The following is a 22,344-nucleotide window of genomic DNA, read 5'->3' as shown; positions in this document are numbered from 1 at the left end:
GTCAATGCTTTGATTCAGGTTAGACGCCGAGGCTATCTTAGGTAAAAAGGACGGGTTGGTTCAGAAGATACCCTGTCCTTATGGAACAACAGATAAGGAGGTCGACAGCTGAGTGCATGAAGTTCTGAAACTCTTCTAGCTGAAGTAATAGCTACCAGAAAGAGTGTCTTCCATGATAGCAATTTTAAAGAACAGGAGGCTGCAGGTTCGAAGGGGAAAGAATCAAAGAACTAAGAACTAAATTTAGGTCCCAAGGAGGAGGAGGATTTCTTATAGGAGGTCTGAGCAGAAAAACTCCCTTCAAAAAAGCTTTGCAAAGCTTGTGGGACATTATGGCAGACTCTGAAATGCCCACATGAAAGTTAGAAATAGCTGCCAATTGAACTTTAAGAGTAAAGGAGATGAACCTGCATGGAAGAGTTCAGCTAGAAAATCAAGGACCATTTGGATGGAAGCAGTGAAAGGATCTATGTCCCTTCCTTGAGCCCAATAGGCGAAATGTTTCCACTTACTCAAATAAATCTTTCGAGTGGAAGATTTATGGGAAGCTATCAAAATATCTCGAACAGAGTGAGATATTTGAGGAAGCCTGGCTAAGGTTGGAATAGGAGGAACCAAGCAGTGAGGTTCAGAGAGGGAAGGGAGCGATGAAACTGACCCGACTGATGGATCAAAAGATCTGGAACTAGGTCCAGATGCCAAGGTTGCTCCAACAGAAAATGATGTAGAAAGGGGAACCAAACCTGTCGAGGCCAGTAAGGAGCAATGAGGATCAAGCAGGCCTTCTGAGTGATAGCTTTCTGTATCACTTGAGAGATTAGTGGGAAGGGAGGAAATGCATACAGAAGTCCCCGGGGCCAAACTTGGACTAGAGCGTCTCTGCTGGGCTGGCCTGGTAGCGGGAATAGGGTGAAATAATCTCTGCACTTGCTGTTTTGGGGACTAGCAAAAAGATCGCAGCAAGGCTGACCCCACTTGAGAAAAATTTCTCTCACCACAGAGTCTTTCAGAGACCACTCGTGAGGCATGAGGATAGCTCTGCTCAACTTGTCCGCAATTTGATTGGACTTCCCGGGATGTGCGTTGCTATCAGAAACCGCTGAGAAGAAATCGCCCATTGCCACAGTCTGAGTGCTTCTCGACACAGGGGGTAGGACCTGGTTCCGCCTTGTTTGTTGATATACCACACTACAGACATATTGTCCGTCTGGATTGCTATCGTTCCCAAGGGAAGAGAGTCTTGAAGGGCTTGCAACGCTAAAAGCACTGCTCTCATCTCTAGAACATTTATGTGCAAGTGGCATTCGTCTGGTTGCCATGTGCCCTGGACAGTTCTGCCCTGATAATGCCCCCCCCACCCGATCAGGGAGGCGTCCGTTGTCAAAGTAGCAACCGGAGGGGAAGGTACAAAAGGTCTTCCCAATAAGAGCTGACAGGAAGACATCCACCACAGAAGATGATTTCTGCATGTTTGCATGATCATAATGGTATGGGACATCGGAAGTTGCTGGTATGACCATTGTGTGAAGAGCATCCATTGAAGGATTCTCATGTGGAACCTGGCTAATGGAAGCAGAGGTATGGCAGCCGCCATAATCCCCAACACTTTCAGAACTAACCTGGCTTTGACTCTGTTGCTGCTGAAGAGGAGTGAGACCAGTTTGTGTATGTCTGCTATTCTCTGATGTGTTAGTCTCGCAGACATGTTGACTGTGTCTAGATTTGCGCCTATGAAGGTAATAGTACGACAAGGCGACAAAACAGACTTTTCGCAATTTACTGAAATGCCTAACTTTTGACAAATGCGAAGGTGTAGTCCCTGGCCATTAGGAGAAGATGCTTGGTGGGAGCTGTGAGGAGCCAGTCGTCCAAATATGGAAACACCTGGAATCCTTGACGTCTCAGGTGAGAAGCTACCACTGCCATGCATTTGGTAAACACCGGGGCAGTGGTGAGACCAAAGGGCAGGGCCCTGAATTGAAAATGACTGGTTCCCAGCCTGAAGCGGAGGAATCTTCTGAGCGTCTGTTCATTTTATGTGATAGTACGCATCCTGAAGGTCTATAGAGCACATCCAGTTTCCCTTTCCCAAAAGGGGAAGGATGGACTGCAGCGTGACCATCCAAATCTTGTTTTCTTGACTGACTTGTTCAAGATACTGAGATCCAAAATTGGTCTCCAGTCCCCTGTTTTCTTTGGAACTAAAAGAACCTGGAGTAGATTCCGGATCCTTGCTGGTCTGCTGGAACTGGCTGAATTGCTCTTTTGCAAGCAGCTTTGAAATTTCCAAAACTGCAAGATCCCTTTGAGCGGTGGAACATCTGGAAGGATTTTTTGATTGGTTTGGAATGCGAGCGAAGGAATGGAATAGCCTTCGGAAATGATGGACTGTACCCATTTGTCTTGAGTCGGGATAGCCAGGCTTCTGGGTACAGTGACAATCTTCCCCGACTGCCTCCGAAGGTGGGCAGTCGGGCAAACCTCAGGGATGCTGAAAGGGCTTATCAGAGAAGGCTTCTCGATTGCCCTGGTTCTGGACCCCTGCCTCTAGGGCGTCTACCATTGTTGTTCCCCTCTGCCTCTGGCGGGAACCGACTCTGCGTCAGGCGAAGTCCCTTGAGATTGTTTATGAAAGTACAGTTTTGTACCTACCATAAATGTAGATGTCCGAACTGGATAGCATCTGCAGTCATAACAACTGGGTTGTCCTGTCGTCCGGCAGCCCTTCAGTCGGCCGGATTCCAAAGTCCGGTCCGGCTTCGCTGATGTCGCACTTCACCCGACGTCATCTCTGTTGGTCTTGGTATAAAAGCATCAGCCGACGCCATTTTCCTCAGTGTTTCTTGCCCCAGATGCCAGTAGCCCTCTTGAAGGCTAAAATTTGGATAGATGCCAATGTTTCCAAAAGATAGAGGTAAACACAAAAATAGGCATGTATGTACATATATACAAACAAATACACCATAAAAGACTCCCCACCAGCTAGCTATTAGGAGGGTAAACACCCTAGGAGTACCACAGAGGGGAAGGAGGGAGGGTAATCCTGACTGCAGATGCTATCCAGTTCGGACATCTACATTTATGGTAGGTACAAAACTGTACTATGTCCTTCATGGATGCATCTGCAGTCATAACAACTGGGTAGAATACCATAGCCAACTAGGGGAGGAGGATAAAAGTAGATTATGGTGTGTTTAGGATCCCTTGCAGTACAGCAGTGGCAAACCCTGCTCGGGATCTGGAATATAGAGGCAAATTATAATGCTTGGCAAATGTATGCACGGAGGTCCAAGTGGCCGCCTCAATAATGTCCTTGGTTGCCACTCCTCGTAAGAAGGCTGTGGTAGTGGCTGTTGCCCTTGTAGAATGAGGTCTTATGTTCTGTGGAATTGGTTTTCCATGGAAGGAGTAACAGAATCGTATGCAATTTCCTATCCATTTGGAGATTGTCTGTTTGGAAATAGCTTTTCCTTCCCTTCCTGTTGCATAGGCTACAAAAAGTTGGTCAGTCTTTCTGCTATTTTTTGTTCTGTCCAAGTAGTAGCGTAGCTGTCTATGCACATCCAAGGTATGCAGTATTCTTTCCCCTCTGTTTTGTGGGTTGGGAAAGAAGGTAGGTAGGTGGATTGCCTGGTTTAAAGACATTCTGGATACCACCTTAGGCATAAATGTAGGATTAGTCCTCATGGACACTCTATCTTGGTGGAAGATTAGGAAGGGTTGCACTGCCATTAAGGCCTGTAGTTCTGAAACCCTCCTTGCTGAAGTAATTGCCAGTAGGAAAGCAGTTTTCCATGACAGGTGTTGTAGGTCTGCTGTTGCTGCTGGTTCAAAGGGTGATAGTGTCAACTTTTCTAGCACAAAGTTTAAGTCCCAAGCTGGTAATGGTGGTTTCCTTGGAGGTTTTACATTCTTGATTCCTCTGAGGAACTGCCTGAGCAAAGGGTGAAAAAACAGGTGGATCAAAGCTGTATTCTGCTGAAATAGCTGATGCATGTATCTTGATGGAGGAGTAGGACAGGCCTGAATGAAGAAGTTCGCCAGATACTCCAGAATGTTAGGCATATCTATGTTTGACACATCTTTTCCTCTTTCCGCACTCCAAATGACAAACCTTTTCCATTTTCCAGCATAGTTCCTTCTTGTTGAAGGTCTGCGTGCTTCAAGAATAATGTCTTTAACTCTTTGGGAAAGTTCTGGATTAGCTGCTGCTATGTGATGTTCCATGCAGTCAGTTGCAACGTTTTAGGTTTGGATGTATGATGCTGTAGTTGTTCTGAGTTAACATCAAAGGCATCAGGGTATTGGCCACATATTGTTCGAGACATGCTCCTCAGCAGTGGGTACCAGTGTTGTCTTGGCCAGTTTGGAGCTATCAGGATTATCCTTGGACTTTCTTCCTTGATTTTTAGTAGTACTTTGTGTATCAAGGGAAGAGGTGGGAATGCATATGCTGTTAGGCCTTTCCAGCTGAAGGAGAGCGAATCCACTTTCCATGCTAGTGGGTGGAATGTCCTTGTGCAGATTTTTTGAGCTGGTGATTGAGAGGTGATGCGAATAGATCTATCTGAGGCATTCCCCATTTCTTTGAGATGGTCTTGAAGATGTCCGGTGCAGCTTCCATTCGTGGGCATCCGATGTGGTTCTGCTTAATATGTCTGCTAGAGTATTTTCTTTTCCGGTACAAATATTGCCTGTAACTGGATGTTGTAGCTGAGTGCCAGGGTCCACAGCTCCAAAGTCATTCTGCATAGGGGTATGAATGAGTGCCTCCCTGTTTGTTGATGTACCACATGACTGTGGTGTTGTCTGTCCTTATCATCAACTGGCCCTCTTGGAGAAATGGTTTGAACTTTTGGATTGCCAGTTTTACTGCCAGCATTTCTTTTAGGTTGATGTGCAGGTGAAGTTGATCCTGTGTCCACAATCCTTGCACGCATTTGTCCAGCATCTCCCCATCCTAGGTCTGAAGCGTCTGTTGTGATGGTCTGGCTTGCTTGACATCTGCGAAAGGGTAGGCCTGGGTTTGACTGGCATGCCTGAGCCCACCATAGGAACTCCTGTTTTAAGCATGGAATTAGTGGGATTTCTGTTTCTAGGCTGTGTCTGTGTTGGGACCATAAATTCTTTAGGTACCACTGTAGTTTTCTCATATGTAGTCTGGCAAATGGGACCAAGATTATGCATGATGCCATGAAGCCCAAGGCCTGCAGTACTTTTCTTGCTGTTAACTTGTTCAGTTTTGTTAGCCAAGAAGTAAAGAGGGAGTTCTTTTGTTTTTCTGTAGTCAGGAATGCCATTTGTTTTACTGTGTCCAATTCAGCCCAAGAATGTCCTTGTTTGGGATGGTATCAGCCTTGACTTTTGTAAATTGACTGTGTATCCCAGTGCTTGTAGCAAGTAAATGACCCTTTGTAAATCTGTTGTCAGCTTGCTTTTGTTGTCCCCTTGTAGCAGGCAGTCGTCCAGGTATGAGTAAATTTGAATTCCTGTAGTCTGCAATGGGCGATTACTGATGCCAGGCATTTTGTGAATACTCTGGGCAGTAGATAAGCCAAAGGGCAATGCTGAGAATTGATAGTGCTCTGATCCTGCAAGAAATCTGAGGTATCTTCTGCAGATTGGTCGAATGGGGACGTGCAGGTATGCCTCCTTGAGATCTAGAGTTACCAGCCAAGACTCCTTGCCCAGCATGGGAAGAAGTTGCTGTAGGGTCAGCATTTTGAATTTTGGGACAATGATGTATGTATTTAAGGTGGACAGGTCGAGAATTGGTCTCCAACTTTTTCCTTTCTTGGAACTAGGAATAGTCTGGAGTAGAACCCTTTCCTTGCTCTGCTGTTGGCACTCTTTCCACAGCTCTCATGTTTGCTAACTCCATTATCTGTTGTAGTGCCTCTGTTTTTGATTTGGAGGTAGATTTGGCATTCCTCTTTGACTGGTAAAGTGTGGAAGTGAAACCGTAACCTTGATCTATGGTTTGTAAAATCCACTTGTCTTTTGTTATGTAGTGCCAGTTCTTTGAAAATAAGGTTAACTTTCCGCCTAGAGGAGCTGCTATTTGTTCCCTGGTAGGCGGATTAGGGTTAAGTCACTGTGGTTGTGCTGATGTAGTGGCAGTGGTTGTATCTGTGCCTCTGTTGTTACCTTGCCACTGTCGCCTCTGTAGGCACCTCCTCTGGATTGGTTTCTGCCTCTGGAACGCCTATTCCTGCCCCTTTGAAATTTTGTGGAGTCAGGAAAGGACCAATTTTTGGCAGGCCAGTTCCTGCTAAACCTTGGGGTTGAACCTGCAAGAAATCTTTAACCGCTTGAACAGATTTTGCCTTTTCTTCCATTTTCTTCATAACCTGCTGGGCAGGTGTACCAAACAAACTTGTCTTGTCCATAGGAGCATCTAGCAACTTAGCTTTAACATGATCCGTAAAGCTTGCTCCTTTAGCCATGCATGCCTTCTTATCACTGTGCCAGTCATGGCTGATCTAAATGAAGCCTCCAGTGCATCATAGCCACATTTTAAGGAATGGTTGCTAACCTGTTGTATGTTATTTACCATTTCTAATACATATTTTTTATCAAGAGATTCATCAGTGGTTAGTTTTTTTAGTTAACTGATCAAGCATAAACTCTTGGTATTGTATCATGTGAAACTGACAGTTTAAAGCTCTAGCTGAGAGAGTAGCTGAAGTGTAGACCTTTTACCCCATCTGTCTAATGACCTTGCTTCCCTTTCAGAAGGAATAGGGTTTTAGCTATGGTCGCTGCTACTGCCTTGGGACCCTGGGATATAGTTTCGGGTCTGCAAGTGGGGCCTTGTAAAGGTGGTGATGAGTATCTGGCACCCTGTAAAATCTGTCTGGTTTGGCAGGGGCTGGGGTAAAGAATCTGGAGCGGAGCAGACATCATTGAAAGCATCATCCACCACAGAGAGAACAGGAGGTATAGCTAAGGGCCTGTGCTGTGGGAGGTGCAGAAAGGTCCTAAGTCTTTTCTGGAGTCTGAAAATCCTGTTGCTGCCATTGGAACTGCTCTCGCATGGCATGTAAGGTTTCCCAAAGGAGAATTCTTCTGGTGGGAAGCAGCTGGAATGGATTCTTCAGCATCAGAATCTTCAAAATTGGAGAAAGGAGCCTCTGGCTGGTCAGTTATGTCTGATTCATCAGCAGAATCATCAGAGGACACTGGCTCAGGGGCTCTGCCCTAGGTCTCTTCTCTGGGGCTGGGAGGCCCTGTCTGGGTGAGATTGAGATCCTCTAATTAATGAAATTAAATCTTCTGCCAAAGTAAGCATTTGAGAACTAGAAGAGGGCCTGGTTGTGGGGGGTTTAACAGGCACTGTTTTAGTAGTCTTGGCTGCTTTAGCCCTGGCGAAGGCCTTAATGGACATGGCTGCTGGAGGCCTAGCAGCACCACGTGCTGGGGTAGAGACATCCAAGGGAATGGTGTCTGATAAGTCAGTGGCAACCACCGTAGTGGATAAAATTTCTGAGGCTGATTCAAGAGTGGTAGCAGGGGCCTCAGTTGTAGAGATAGGTTCAGCTGTACTTTGATCAGTTTTCTCGGTTTCAGCTGAAACCGAGACACTCGCGGTTTGCTTAACCATGGTTTCGGCCGAAACCAAGGACCATGAAAGTGTCGGTCTTTATCTTTGCGCTTTTGACAGATTGGGTAGTCGGAGGATCCGACGGCATAATGTACGCAAAATCAGAACCGAAAAACTGTTCTGCAAACTCTGACCGACGCCTAAGCGTTCGTCGGTTGAAAGAAGCACAGGCCGAACAGGCTGCTACGCCGTGGGCTGGGCCTAAACAAGGCAGACAATAAGAGTGGAAATCTTTATGAGGTATTTGTTTCCCACAGGTTAAACAATTATTAACTTTTTCTGACATCGGCTGAGGCAAGAAAGAGTCCCCAACGGGGTACTTAGCTTTAGAAGTCTTCGAAGTAGTATTCGGTAGAAGTAATCTCTGGATCCGACCGACCGGCACTTGCGAACAGCTTCTGTTTCGAGCGCCACGCGGCAAGAAAGACTGAGGAAAATGGCGTCGGCTGATGCTTTTATACCCGAAGACCAACAGAGATGACGTCGGGTGAAGTGCGACATCAGCCGAAGCCGGACCCGGACTTTGGAATCCGGCCGACTGAAGGGCTGCCTGACGACAGGACAACCCAGTTGTTATGACTGCAGATGCATCCATGAAGGACATCCACATTTTCCCACTTTTCTGGCCTTTGGGGTAAGGCCTAGAAGGAGTAGAAAAACGGACTCCGACGGCAGAAAGAGTCTTGCCATCTGTCTCGCACCTAGTCAAGGTTTCTTTCACTTGAGGACCAAAGAGAGATGATCCATCAAACGGGGAATTAGTGAAAGACGCTTTTAAAGGGGTCCGCGAAGTTGCAGAGCCGCATCCAGGCATGCCTGCGTAAGGCCACACCTGTCCCTGCGGCCCTGCTTGCTCCATCGGCCGCATAAGAAAGGAGGCGCATGGAGGAGTTAGCTATGGAGTTCAGGGTAGCCAGCTGGGTGTTCATCTTGTCTTGAAAACCTGCAGCCGTAGGATCCTTCAACATGTCACTCGCTTCTTTGATCAAGTCTCTTTGAAGACGAGTAAAATGGCATAGGTAGTTCAGCTAACGATAGCAAAGGTCGCTGACGAGAACATCCGCTTCCGCACCTGTCCATAGACCTAGATTCTTTGTTAGGGGATGAACAGGCACTGAAGGATCAGCTAGTTCCTTCTTGGTGGCAGCAGCTACCACCATAGCATCCACAGAAACACCTTTGTGAGAAATTGCTTGTCAGTTGGTGCTGTTATAAATTTGGAGGGTCTCCTGGGGTAGGGTCCACTGAATCAGGAGCCGTCCAAGCCTTCTTTGCAACCACCTGCATGAGGGGATCAAAGGGGGACACCCAGGAGGTGGAAGGGCGAGAGCCAAACGCCTCAAGATACACAGATTCATCCTCCGAAGGGTTAAGGGCTGGCCAATTTCCCTCTGTTTCAGGATCTCTAGAATGTCTGCGAAGAGACATCTTCAGAAGGGGAACGTGGGGAACCCTCGGAATCCTCTAAATCTGTGTCAGAGGTGACAGACTGAGGTGAGTCTATGTGCTTCCTCTTACACTTTCTCTTCCTAGGGCTCCCCTGCCAATTCAGGAGAGGCCTCGGAAGAGGATGAGATCCCCACAGGGGATTCTTGAGGAGCTTGCTCTCTGCGGTCTGGGATGAGGGAGTGAGTCGACATAACCAAAGGCACCGAAGTGGGAGGGGCGGACGGAGCCGACTGTGGAGTCGAACAAGGTTCCAACACACTCCGCATGACCTCGAATGCACCCCTGTCAGGCAGAGCCAGAGGTCCCCACTCCGAAAAGCTGAGAACCTCCCTCGGCACCGACAGAGATATGTCGGAGCCGAACTCACCAGCGCCGAAGCACCGAGAGGGAGAGGGGGGTCGGACAAGGGTCCGATGCCACTCACCCCCTCGGAGCCGACGAGGGAAGCCCGGCGCCGAGATTCTTCAAAAGAAGAAATCGGAGCCGACGACGGAGCCGAAGACAAATGTATCGGCTCCGACGCTACCACAGTCTCGGTCCCGAGATGCCCCGGCTCCGAGCTCAAAGGAGTCGGAGGAGGAATATTTATTGGAACAAGTTGAGGCATCGACTGATGAGTCGGACTCTGGAGCATTTGGGCCAGTGCCTCGACTTCAAAAGTCTACTCACTACCCTCTGGAGGTCGTGATCCGAGAGCCTCGATGACCTGGAGGAGTGAGATCTATGCTGCTCAGACAGCAGGGGAGACGCTGGAGCCGAATGAACGGAGCCAAGGGACGGTGACCTCAATCTCTTTCTAGATGTCGGCTCCGATGGTCTGATCGAGCCGACCCAGGAATTAATGCCTGCTCCAGCCGAGCCGAGGAAACCACGGATACTGCAGTCAAGACTCATCGGCTCCAACCGAGCCGATGAAGCAGTAGGCTTCGAGCCTTAGGCCTCGACTCTGAAGCTGGAGTCGAGGTCTTAGAAGCCTTAGAAGGTTTCCCGATGACACAGAAAGGGAACCTTCAGGCTTAATTAAACCCCTCAAAATGAGTTTATTTTTTCTCCTGCAGGACTCTAGGGCTGAAGCCGTGGCATACAGCACAAGAGTCCTGCAGGTGTAAAGGTCCCAGGCAATACACACAAGAAGTGTGACCGTCTGTCAGAGACATTTTCTGACAGCACGAGTCACACTTCTTGAAGCCTTAGACCTTTGTATCCTTGGACATATTCAAGGAACCGAAGTGTAATCACACACAGAAAACACACACACACAGATTACACTAATAGGGTTCAAAGGGAATTATTTAAACTAAAGGTAAGTTAAATAAGAACTCCCTAATTAAAACACATACACACCCTAAGGATAGGGAAGGAAGGGCCCGAAGGCCTTGGGAAAGAACTATAAGTTCTTTAGAAAAAAAGGGGTTCTGGATAAAAGGTAGAAGGGATAATAAGTCCACTACACTAAGGGGAAAGAAAAATACACAGAGCTAGCCTAAGTCTAAGAATTTAAACTAGTCTAACTTTCACTAACCTGGAGCCGGTAGAAAACACACCTCGATCGCTGTAGCGGCAAACGAGATCTGAGGTAACTCACGCCTAGCATTGTGGGATATAGGGGGAGCCTCGAGCCGGTGGAACCAACTCTCGAGCTTTTAGAGTGGCCGAGTCGGAGCCGAGGTCGGCTCCGAACCCATCCAGCAAGAATGAAGGCGAGATAGACAACTTAACATCATTTGTTTTTTAGGCATACAAACCTGACCATGCGGTCTGGGCGTCGGTTTTCTAGGCATGGATCGAGTTTTAGGCCTTGAAGAAGAAGATGGCGTTGGTTTAATATGCAAGTCAGTAGGCCTGAATACACCCTCAGAAGCCGCTGCCTGCACAGTGGCTCCGGACCCATCCAAGGTAGAGGCATCCGCAGGTTCCACAGTCGAAGAAGCATCTCGTGGCATACTGGACTCCGAATGGGTCTCAGTAGAGGCCTGCAAATCTGAAGTAGCGAATATCAGGGGCTGCGAAAGCACCTCACTGAGTACCGGCGAACTGGTGACTAGCTTAGGAGAAGTGTCGTCGGCAGCTTTGGACCTATGTGGTCTGTCTCTGTCTTTATCTTTGTGTTTTTTCAGAATGTCGGTAGTCGGGCGGCTTTCCAAAGCCATTTCTGGATAATGGAACAGAGTACCAAAATATTTAGAAGCGTAAATAAACCGAAGACGAATAGCTCATTGTTTAAATAAGGCACAAAACCGACAGTGAGGTACGTCGTGGTCTGGGCCTAAGCAAGGAATGCAGTACAAATGAAAATCTTTATGGGGTATTTGCTTTCCACAAGAAATACAATTGTTAACTTTTACTGACATCGGATTAGAGCAAGAAAAAGTTTCCCCAACTTAGCTTAGTTGAATACTTCGGTTCTGAAACTCAAAAATGAAAATTTCAGGAGTCGGCCGACTGGCACTTGCGAACTTGCTTCTGCTTCAAGCACCACATGGCAAGAAAGATTGATGTAATGGCGTCGGCTGCATACTTTATATGCCTGACTATCTGACGTCATGGAAGATGAGACAGCAACCGCCACAGGACTCAAGACTTTGATAATCAGACCGACTGAAGGCTACTGCAAGCAAATAACCCAAATGTGATGACTGCAACAGTGAAACATGAAGAACATCTGTCTGTATCCTGCAACCCAGAAAGGTTATATCCCGGGTGGGGAAGAGTTGTGATTTTTTGCAAATTTAGAGTGAATCCGCAAGTTTCCAGGATGCTGGAGACCAGATGTAGATGTAGTGTTAAGGAGTGAGGGTCCCTGTGAAGAATAAAGAGATTGTCTAGACATGGATAAATCTGAACTTCCAACAGCTTGCAGTGAACTATCAATGGGGCTAAACATTTTGTAAAGACCCTGGGCGCAGTACAGAGACCAAAAGGCAAGGCAGAGAATTGAACTTGAGAGGAACCTATCAAAAAAGTAGGAATTTTTTGCAAGAGTGAATGGGAATATGCAGATAAGCATCTTTCAGATCCACTGAAACCATGTAAGCCTAGGGTGGGATAAGAGGCAGTAATGTCTATAGAGAGAGCATCTTAAAGGTGGGTACCTTGAGGAACAGATCGAGGTAGGTCAGGTTAAGATTGGTCTCCAAGGACCATCTTTTCTTGGAACCAGAAACATTCTGGAGTAGAAACCCTTGCCCATGTGCTCTGGAGGAACTGACTGAATAGTGCCTTGAATTAAAAGTTGTCTTAAGATGAGGGTGAAGAGTTGAATTTGAGTTTTTGGTGATTGTGGTAAACCTTGGAAAGAAGGGAGAGCCCACCAAGCCATGAAATATCCACTCTGGATGATAGATAACACCCACTGGTCGGTGGTGATCTTCTGCCAGGAGGGGAGGGACAGAGTGAGGTGTAGGGACAGAGGGGTGTGACAAGGCAGCTGGCCTGAGTCACAAAGGGGAAGCTCTGTCTTGACCAGGTTGCATATGAAAAGAAGGAGTGGAGGCTGCAGATGTAGCTTGTCTAGTGTGTCTCCTTCCCCTAGACTGAGTAGTAGGAGGAGTAGACTGCCTCCTAACAAAATAAGTCTTTTGAGGGTAGTTTCTATGATATCTAGGAATAGGTGAAACAAGATGATGTTTCAAATTCTGGAGTTCCTTAAGTTTCTCTTGTAAGGATTTAAAAAGCTCAGCAGAAGCAGCCCCAAATAATGCAGAATTATCTAAGCAGGCGTATAACAGCTTAGCCTGAAAATCAAAAGGTAAAGACTGTAATCTAAGCCATGAATACCTTCAAAGGTCTGAACCAAATGCAGCAGACCTAGAAGAAGCCTCCACAGCATCATAACTACACTTGAGGGAGTGTCTGGTTACTTGAGAAGCTGTTGAAAGCAGATTCGTGAGTTGAGTCTTGGTAGGGGAGTCAGTAAGATCAGACACCAAAGAGGAGGCCGTGGCTAGACTGTCTAGTACAAATCGTGCCATGTGAGTCTGATATTAACGCCATTATGGAGACACTAGATGTATAAATCTTTTTACCCTGTCTATTCATAAATCTACTCTCTCTGTCTGTTATAGAAACTTCTGCAGACAAATCATCCAGCAGGGTCTGCTGGAGGGTTTCTGAAGAGGAACTGAGATTGAGTGGGAACTTTATAAAACCTATCAGGTCTCTTGGGGTTTGAGACTCAGGAGCCTGGGAAGCTGCCTATAAGGCATCCAGAAAGGCTGGTTGCACAGCAGGAACAGCAGAGAGGAAAGGCTGGTCCATATGTAACATTTCAAAATACCTTCTTTTAGTGTCAGAAACTTCTGAAACATCCCATTGGAAATGTATCATTAAATTGATAGTGTCCCCAAAAGAGAATTCTTCACCAGGGGAATCAAGTGCCAAAGAATCCCTCCTTTTGGGTAACAAAATCCTTAGGAGATTCAATTTGAGATGAATAAGAAAGGGATTCATCAGATGAGGAGGTGTCCTCTTTAGATTCAACCAAACAGGGGTCAGAGACAGGAGGATGAGGTTGCCGAAAAGCCTGAAAGGCCTTGAACAAGTTTGGGGAGAAAACTTCCCAGTCATTTGAACATGGAGTAGCAGAGTGCTTAAGCTTCTGTTTTCTCTTAAGAGGGCCTGAAGATTTAGCAGGCCGTATGGCCAATGTCGGAGTGATAGGAAGGGGAGCGGAAGGCCCATCAGAATCAGGGAGCTGTGGTTCCCTCTCGCCATCAGGCCCTGATGGCTCACAAACCTCAGCAGACTTGCAGAGGATTTCCACCAAATCGGCGTCCACTAAGGTTACTGGCTTGGAAGGTAAATCTGAGGAGTTTCTGGGCACTCACTTGCCTCAAGAGACTCGGCAAATGTCTAAGGTGCATAAAGTGTTTCAGGCCTAGCTGTCTTGGCCTTCTTTTTAGGCGGTTCATCTGACGGACCTCCTGCACCCTCCATATCTAAGGCCAGGCGTCGGAGCCTCTGATTTTCTAAATATATTTTCAAGGAAGCTAAATGACCTCTAAGGGTCTTAGGGACAAACTATTGGCAAATAACACAGTTCTTATAATCCTGCTCTTTCCCTATACAAAAAACACACTGGTCGTGAGTGTCCTTGTGTGGAATCTGTCTTCCACAAGCACACTTGCCCTTCCTGGAAGTCATGAAAAGCTGGAATACAGTAAAATGCTAACAATAAGGTAAGAATAAATCAACTTATCTGTAAGTGGGCAGTTGAATGACAACGAACATACAGTAAACACCTCTAGCTGGCAATCGGATGTCAGACGATCACTGCAGCAGGAAAGTTCTGACTTAGGTACATGCAGACGTCACATTTATAGCCGACGTCGGTTTATGGAACTAGCATGCTATGTCGCACGTACTCCTAACTTAAGACTTTGGTATACTGGCCGGATGTACGACGCTGCAGGCAGCCATATCCCTACTGTAATGAATACTGCAACATGAGAATAGAAGCGCATCACGTTTGTCATTAATTATGACCACTAACTAAGGTGCAAATCAAGGATAAGTTGCAGAGGTAAATTATTAATCTAACACCAGAAGAGCAGCAAAAAACTATATCTGTATAGATGCTTCAAACTATCAATGAGGCCAAAGTCTATGAGATATCAGCAGTAAGTCAAGCAGGGAGGAGAATGAACGAGAGCTCAGCTGAAAAAACAGCATCTGCCCATAGGAACAACACAAATTCAAAAGTTCTATGGCTCATTAATGTCCCACAGTAAAGATAACAGCCACTGTTCAGGTCCTTATGAAATAATAAAAGGCCCAAACTACAACTGAAACATCAGGACTACTACCACAGTAAGGGCCATAGCACTAAATGGGTAATCATCAAAATCTAACTAAGGGAAATATGTAGCAATAATGAATGAAGCGCTATAATCAAAGACAGAACCCTGAACTGAAAACAAAATGATTGTCAAAATGCAGTTCTCTCTCTCTATTTCTGCCCAGATGAATCACGCTAAAAAATTTTGCAGCTGCAGTCATTAATAAAACAACAGATGCCCCATTTTCTTGTGAAATTTTATATTTTTGAAATGCTGCAGACAACCTGTTACTGAATTCTTGTGTCAAAATTTAAGCTCCCTTCCAACAACTTTGTATTTTTAATAAACACTTTAAATCAAATGTATCTGTATTATATTTCCTTGCTTAATATGTCATTCATTTTTTTCAATAAACCATTGCTCAGTGCCATACTAACAACCATTGAGCCACCAAGTTTCAGTAACATTCTAAGAAAACTACTTTAATGGTTTATTGTCTTCATCCCGCATTTACTGCCAGAAAGCAAAATGCTGCTGTCTGGTCCTGACCTGAAGACCAATTTATATGAACAATTACAACAATAATTGCGGCCATATGCTTATGGTACCACTAATGCCCAGTTCAGAATGTACCAATAAAAATTTCACAAGGTTCACCTTACCAGAATGCATACAAACCAAAATTGTTTAGTGTTTTGTCACACTATTAGTTCACCGCAGCATCCAGTACATTGAGAGATATTAGACATCTTGCCCCAGTCCATTCTTATCATTTGGGCTATTTTTATTTTAATAAAAAGTTTTTGTAAATTTTTTATTGAGACCATGGCCCAAATAAATTTAATGTTTCCCTCGGAGACTTTACTTTATGGATATTTCAGACTTTAATGAAAGAGTTTATCCACGCATCCATTATGTCATACTCATTTCACTCTTTCCCAGATTTGAGGTCACCAGAGTTAAAGATCATCTTTAAGTTTTAATGGCATCAGTGGTACCAAACAAATTTAACAAAGGCTTCTTCCTACTGAAAAGCAGACTGAAAATGTTCACGCATTATTCATAAATCAAGGCTTTATGTACCCTCATACAATGATGCTCAAAAAAGTGTCAAGAGTGTGACAAAGCAGCTTAAGAACACTTGTCTGTTGTAAAATGTAATGCCTAATGTAACCCACATCTTACCAGTTTCTTAGCTTCTGCTCCACTCTTGATCTTTGTTGGGTACTTGGCTATAACAGATGCTGCTTTCCTATTGAAAAGACAACGAACAAAAGGTGTAGTGAGACAAGACAGCAGTATCAAATATGTTTCTTGATAAACAGAAAGGTTCTTGCTTAACCTGCACAAGTATCAGTCTGTATTACTCTGTTTTTTAGTCAGCACGTTAAATGCCAACATTTATTTACTTAATGTTTTGTCACCAGGAAATGCTAGTCATATGTGGCTATTCAGACTCAGCCTGAGCTGTTATCTAACAAAAATAACACACAAACATGACATGTACACACATACATAACATCACTGTATCAAGCAATGGAAAACAATAACAGCATCAGTTTAACACACAGTGTTTATACAACTGCATCATTATAAACTAGTCTGAAGCACATAAAATCAGGGCTCAGTAAAACACGTGGAGTAAAGGAATATGAAGAGAAAAGCAGGTACTGAGATGTGTATTGGCATTTATGAAGACAACCAATATAGAAAAGGCTGTCAGACTTTGAGGCTTCTCAACAACAGCTGTTTAAAGAATGTATAGATATAGAAAGCATATACAGTGAGAAGAAAAGCACACATAAAACATGATTTTTTTCCTGCTGTACCAAAGAGACTAGGAAAGTTCAAACTGACTAATTTTTATTAAATCCTGCTATGAAAAGAAAGGTCAGATTGTGTGTATACTCCAAACCTCTCCAGAAGAAAACAATCAAGACCTATATCAGTAAAGATACATTCATACCAGCAGGAAGAGTTCATCCTGACAAAACAGTGGCAAAAAAGAAAAAGTATTAAAACTCGAGATAAGAAAGTGTTTGAGGAAAACGATTATTCTCTGTAAACCAGGAGGAAGAGAAGCTAGTTTATCCCATCAATCAAAGAATGCTGAGAAATAGATTTGAGATTCATAGGTATTTACTAGGCTAACAACCACAAGGATGTTTTTAAGCCTCGCCATGCATCCTGATTCAATCTACAGCATCCAGCTATTTTCAGAATATATTTTTCCAGGAGGATCAAAGACATTTTTGTTTCAGAAAAGGATAAGGGGGGAATAATGGTTATCCAACAAAGGGAGCCAGCAAGCAGAAGGGGTCTTCTCATTCTTCTGACAACAAAGCCCATAAAGAGACATGGGCAGTAAAGCCTTTTCCTCTCTTCCAAAGGAAAATGCTTGAGAGATGAAAATAAGCATGGGAATACCTTGGACTCAAACCAGAGACGAGTGTTGGATATGGAGACGATCAAGACGATGACCAGCAACACTGAAATTACAGAATAAGTGACAGACTATATAAATCAGCAGCTGACTGGCTATTAGAGCGGACATGAAATTTGACTTTGCAAGGAAAAAGTTACGGAGAAAGACTGAATTTTGTTGACTTTGTTAAACTTGTGAGTGTACAGCGTGCACTCCACCTCACTCTGTGTCATTAATGTTTAGGACATTGAAGTGAATGAAAAAGTAACTAAGTAAAAGAGTTTTTGTTCTTTTTTTTTGTATAAATATGTAACATGTAAACTAAATTATATTGTTAATCAGTTTTGTACAGTGTGCAGCCAGGCAGGCATTTTAAATAGGGGTGAAGAGAGTATGATCAGTGACTGCTGTGTATGCCAAAGATGTTAAAGCAAGCAAGTGCTTTTATTCACTGTAAGATGTACAGCCTTTATACTGTCAAAAAATAAGAAAGGCTGGACAGAAGCAAATGCTAAAAATAATGTAATTTTGGGCTACTGGGGTAGTGGTACATAAAAGTATACTGATATATGTACACTTAAGACAGTATTTTCCCTGCTTTGCAAGGGTGTATGTCTACATTAATGTACTTGGTTTAAACTGCAGACATTATTTTAGGCAAATAGGCTTCTTTCTTGCTGGTTGGGTCTCCGACTCGGCCATCTTCAAAAGCTCGAGAGCTGCTTACTGGCTCGAGGCCACCCCCTATCCCATGACGGCTGGTGCTAGATACCCAGATCTCGTTTGGTACGTCTAACTGCCAACATAAGAAGGAAGGAATCCTATCCTATAATATATAAAGCCTACCAGTGAGGCTACTAGGCAGAGAGGAACATCCAGAGAAGACTCAGCCAGTGAAAAACCATAAGGAACTCTTCTCGGTCCACTAGGATAGGGGGATGGAGGGTGGGACGCAAGAAAGAAGGCGAGAAGAAGACAACTAACATGGAACATTATGGTAGGCACATAACGTCTTTATGTTAAGTTGTCTATCTTGCCTTCATTCTTGCTGGTTGGGACAGCGTCCCTAGCACCGAAAATCTTGGGTGGCTCATCAAACAAACTCTTCAGAACAGTGGAACCAAAATCAGCTCTGCTCCTGGAGACCACAACCACTTTATAATGTGAAATGAAAGTATGTGGGTTGGACCACGTAGCAGCTGCACAAATAGATTCCATGGGCAACCTAGCCTGAAAAGCCACAGAAGTAGCTAAAGCTCTGATGGGATGACCTTTTGGTTTGACAGGCAACTCTTTATCCCTCAGTTGATAGATAAATGTGATAATCGTAGTCAACCACCTAGATAAGGTTACCTTTGAGACTGGAAGACCTTGTTTACCCTGAGCATAAGAGAGAAACAGTTGATCCGACTTCCTGATGTCCTTAGTTCTGTGAAAATAAAAGCATAGTTGCCTATGAACATCTAATTGATGCAATTTATATTCTGCTCTGTTGGAGTGGTTGGGGAAAAAACACAGGAAGGTCTATGGACTGACTCGAGTTATTTTCTGAAGAAACCTCAGGAAGGAAGGAAGGGTTAGTCCTGAGAGTAACCCTGTCATTGTGGAACACTAGGTACGGAGGACGTGTACAAAGAGCCTGAAGTTCCGAAACTCTTCTGGCTGAAGTAATAGCTACAAGAAAGAGGGTTTTCCAAGATAAAAACTTCAAGGAACAGAATGCTGCAGGTTCGAAGGGGGGCAAAATTAGAGAAGCTAAAATCAAATTTAGATCCCACGGAGGAGGAGGATCTCTCACTGGGGGCCTGAGCAGAGTGGTCCCTTTGAGAAAGGCTTTACATAGCTTATGGGACATAATATTATTTTCCGACAGGCCAATGTGAAAATTTGAAATTGCAGCTAACTGAACTCTAATTGTAGTGGAAGTGGAACCAGCATGAAAGAGTTCTGCAAGAAATTCCAAAATATGGTGTACAGGGGCTGAAAAAGGGTTTATACTCTTGGCCTCTGTCCAGGAAGAAAAACGTTTCCACTTACTAGCGTAAGTTTTTCTAGTCGTAGACTTGTGTGACAATAAGATAATTTCGCGCACAGAGGGGGAGATCTCAGGAAGCCTGGCTAATGTCGGAAGTGGAGTAACCAAGCAGTGAGCTGGAGAGATTGCAGGGATTGATGCAGCCCGCCCGACTGATGGATCAGGAGGTCTGGAACTAGGTCCAGAGTCCAAGGCTGCTCGAGAAGATGATGATGCAGGAACGGGAACCATATCTGTCGAGGCCAGTAAGGAGCAATGAGGATCATTTTGCAACCCAATGCGGTGGCTTTCTGTATTAGCTTGGGAATTAGGGGAAACGGAGAGAATGCATAAAGAATTCCCTGAGGCCAATCGTGGACTAGAGCGTCTCTGGGGGAATGTCCGGGAATTAGAAGGAGAGAAAAGAAATTGCTGCACTTGCTGTTGAAGGGAGTGGCAAAAAGGTTGCAGCAAGGTTGACCCCATTTGCGGAATATTTGGTCCGCGATTACCTGATTCAGAGACCACTCGTGAGGCATGAGAATTGCTCTGCTGAGCATGTCTGCTATGACGCTGGACCTCCCAGGGATGTGCGTTGCGATCAGAAACCGTTGGGAAGAGATCACCCATTGCCAGAGCCTGAGTGCCTCTCAACATAAGGGGTAGGACCTGGCTCCGCCCTGCTTGTTTATGTACCATACTACCGACATATTGTCCATTTGAATTGCAATGGTCCCGGTAGGAAGAGAATCCTGAAGAGCTTGCAATGCTAGAAGTATGGCCCTCATCTCCAAGATGTTTATATGCAGATGATACTCGTCAGGTTGCCAGATGCCTTGGACTGTCCTGCCCTGATAATGCCCCACCACCCAATCAGGGAGGCATCCGTTAGCAACTGGAGGTGGTGGGACAAAAGGTCTGCCTTGAGGCACTGATGTGGAGACCATCCACCATGCAAGGTGCTTTTTGCATGCTTCTGTGATCATAATCATGTGAGACATAGGAAGCTGCTGGAAGGACCATTGGATGAAAAGAAGCCACTGGAGAATTCTCATGTGAAAACGAGCTAGAGGAAAGTACAGTTTTGTACCTACCATAAATGTAGATGTCCGAACTGGATAGCATCTGCAGTCATAACAACTGGGTTGTCCTGTCGTCAGGCAGCCCTTCAGTCGGCCGGATTCCAAAGTCCGGGTCCGGCTTCGGCTGATGTCGCACTTCACCCGACATCATCTCTGTTGGTCTTCGGGTATAAAGGCATCAGCCGACGCCATTTTCCTCAGTGTTTCTTGCCCCAGATGCCAGTAGCCCTCTTGAAGGCTAAAATTTGGATAGATGCCAATGTTTCCAAAAAGATAGAGGTAAACACAAATATAAGCATGTATGTACATATATACAAACAAATACACCATAAAAGACTCCCCCCCCCCACCAGCTAGCTATTAGGAGGGTAAACACCCTAGGAGTACCACAGAGGGGAAGGAGGGAGGGTAATCCTGACTGCAGATGCTATCCAGTTCGGACATCTACATTTATGGTAGGTACAAAACTGTACTATGTCCTTCATGGATGCATCTGCAGTCATAACAACTGGGTAGAATACCATAGCCAACTAGGGGAGGAGGATAAAAGTAGATTATGGTGTGTTTAGGATCCCTTGCAGTACAGCAGTGGCAAACCCTGCTCGGGATCTGGAATATAGAGGCAAATTATAATGCTTGGCAAATGTATGCACGGAGGTCCAAGTAGCCGCCTCAATAATGTCTTTGGTTGCCACTCCTCGTAAGAAGGCTGTGGTAGTGGCTGTTGCCCTTGTAGAATGAGGTCTTATGTTCTGTGGAATTGGTTTTCCATGGAAGGAGTAACAGAATCGTATGCAATTTCCTATCCATTTGGAGATTGTCTGTTTGGAAATAGCTTTTCCTTCCCTTCCTGTTGCATAGGCTACAAAAGTTGGTCAGTCTTTCTGCTACTTTTGTTCTGTCCAAGTAGTAGCGTAGCTGTCTATGTACATCCAAGGTATGCAGTATTCTTTCCCTCTGTGTTGTGGGTTGGGAAAGAAGGTAGGTAGGTGGATTGCCTGGTTTAAAGACACTCTGGATACCACCTTAGGCATAAATGTAGGATTAGTCCTCATGGACACTCTATCTTGGTGGAAGATTAGGAAGGGTTGCACTGCCATTAAGGCCTGTAGTTCTGAAACCCTCCTTGCTGAAGTAATTGCCAGTAGGAAAGCAGTTTTCCATGACAGGTGTTGTAGGTCTGCTGTTGCTGCTGGTTCAAAGGGTGATAGTGTCAACTTTTCTAGCACAAAGTTTAAGTCCCAAGCTGGTAATGGTGGTTTCCTTGGAGGTTTTACATTCTTGATTCCTCTGAGGAACTGCCTGAGCAAAGGGTGCGAAAAACAGGTGGATCAAAGCTGTATTCTGCTGAAATAGCTGATGCATGTATCTTGATGGAGGAGTAGGACAGGCCTGAATGAAGAAGTTCGCCAGATACTCCAGAATGTTAGGCATATCTATGTTTGACACATCTTTTCCTCTTTCAGTACTCCAAATGACAAACCTTTTCCATTTTCCAGCATAGTTCCTTCTTGTTGAAGGTCTGCGTGCTTCAAGAATAATGTCTTTAACTCTTTGGGAAAGTTCTGGATTAGCTGCTGCTATGTGATGTTCCATGCAGTCAGTTGCAACGGTTTTAGGTTTGGATGTATGATGCTGTAGTTGTTCTGAGTTAACATCAAACGCATCAGGCGTATTGGCCACATATTGTTCGAGACATGCTCCTCAGCAGTGGGTACCAGTGTTGTCTTGGCCAGTTTGGAGCTATCAGGATTATCCTTGGACGTTCTTCCTTGATTTTTAGTAGTACTTTGTGTATCAAGGGAAGAGGTGGGAATGCATATGCTGTTAGGCCTTTCCAGCTGAAGGAGAGCGAATCCACTTTCCATGCTAGTGGATGGAATGTCCTTGTGCAGAATTTTTTGAGCTGGTGATTGAGAGGTGATGAATAGATCTATCTGAGGCATTCCCCATTTCTTTGAGATGGTCTTGAAGATGTCCGGTGCAGCTTCCAT

The 22,344-nt window shown here is 45.0% G+C and overlaps 1 protein-coding gene across 2 annotated transcripts in view; it reads right to left on the bottom strand.

Moving 5' to 3' along the window:
* POLB (DNA polymerase beta) overlaps window positions 1-22,344 on the bottom strand; it is a 3,382,694-nt gene that overhangs the window by 2,953,206 nt on the left and 407,144 nt on the right. For both annotated transcript variants that reach the window (XM_044082977.1, XM_044082976.1), the window contains exon 3: window positions 16,015-16,081. In XM_044082977.1, the coding sequence (XP_043938912.1) occupies window positions 16,015-16,081 (67 nt within the window). The remainder of the gene's footprint in view (window positions 1-16,014; window positions 16,082-22,344) is intronic.

Source organism: Protopterus annectens, chromosome 9.part0, assembly GCF_019279795.1.
Source record: "Protopterus annectens isolate FY-2018-M chromosome 9.part0, PAN1.0, whole genome shotgun sequence".
Taxonomy (NCBI): domain Eukaryota; kingdom Metazoa; phylum Chordata; order Ceratodontiformes; family Protopteridae; genus Protopterus; species Protopterus annectens.
This window is presented reverse-complemented; position numbering and strand designations above follow the sequence as displayed.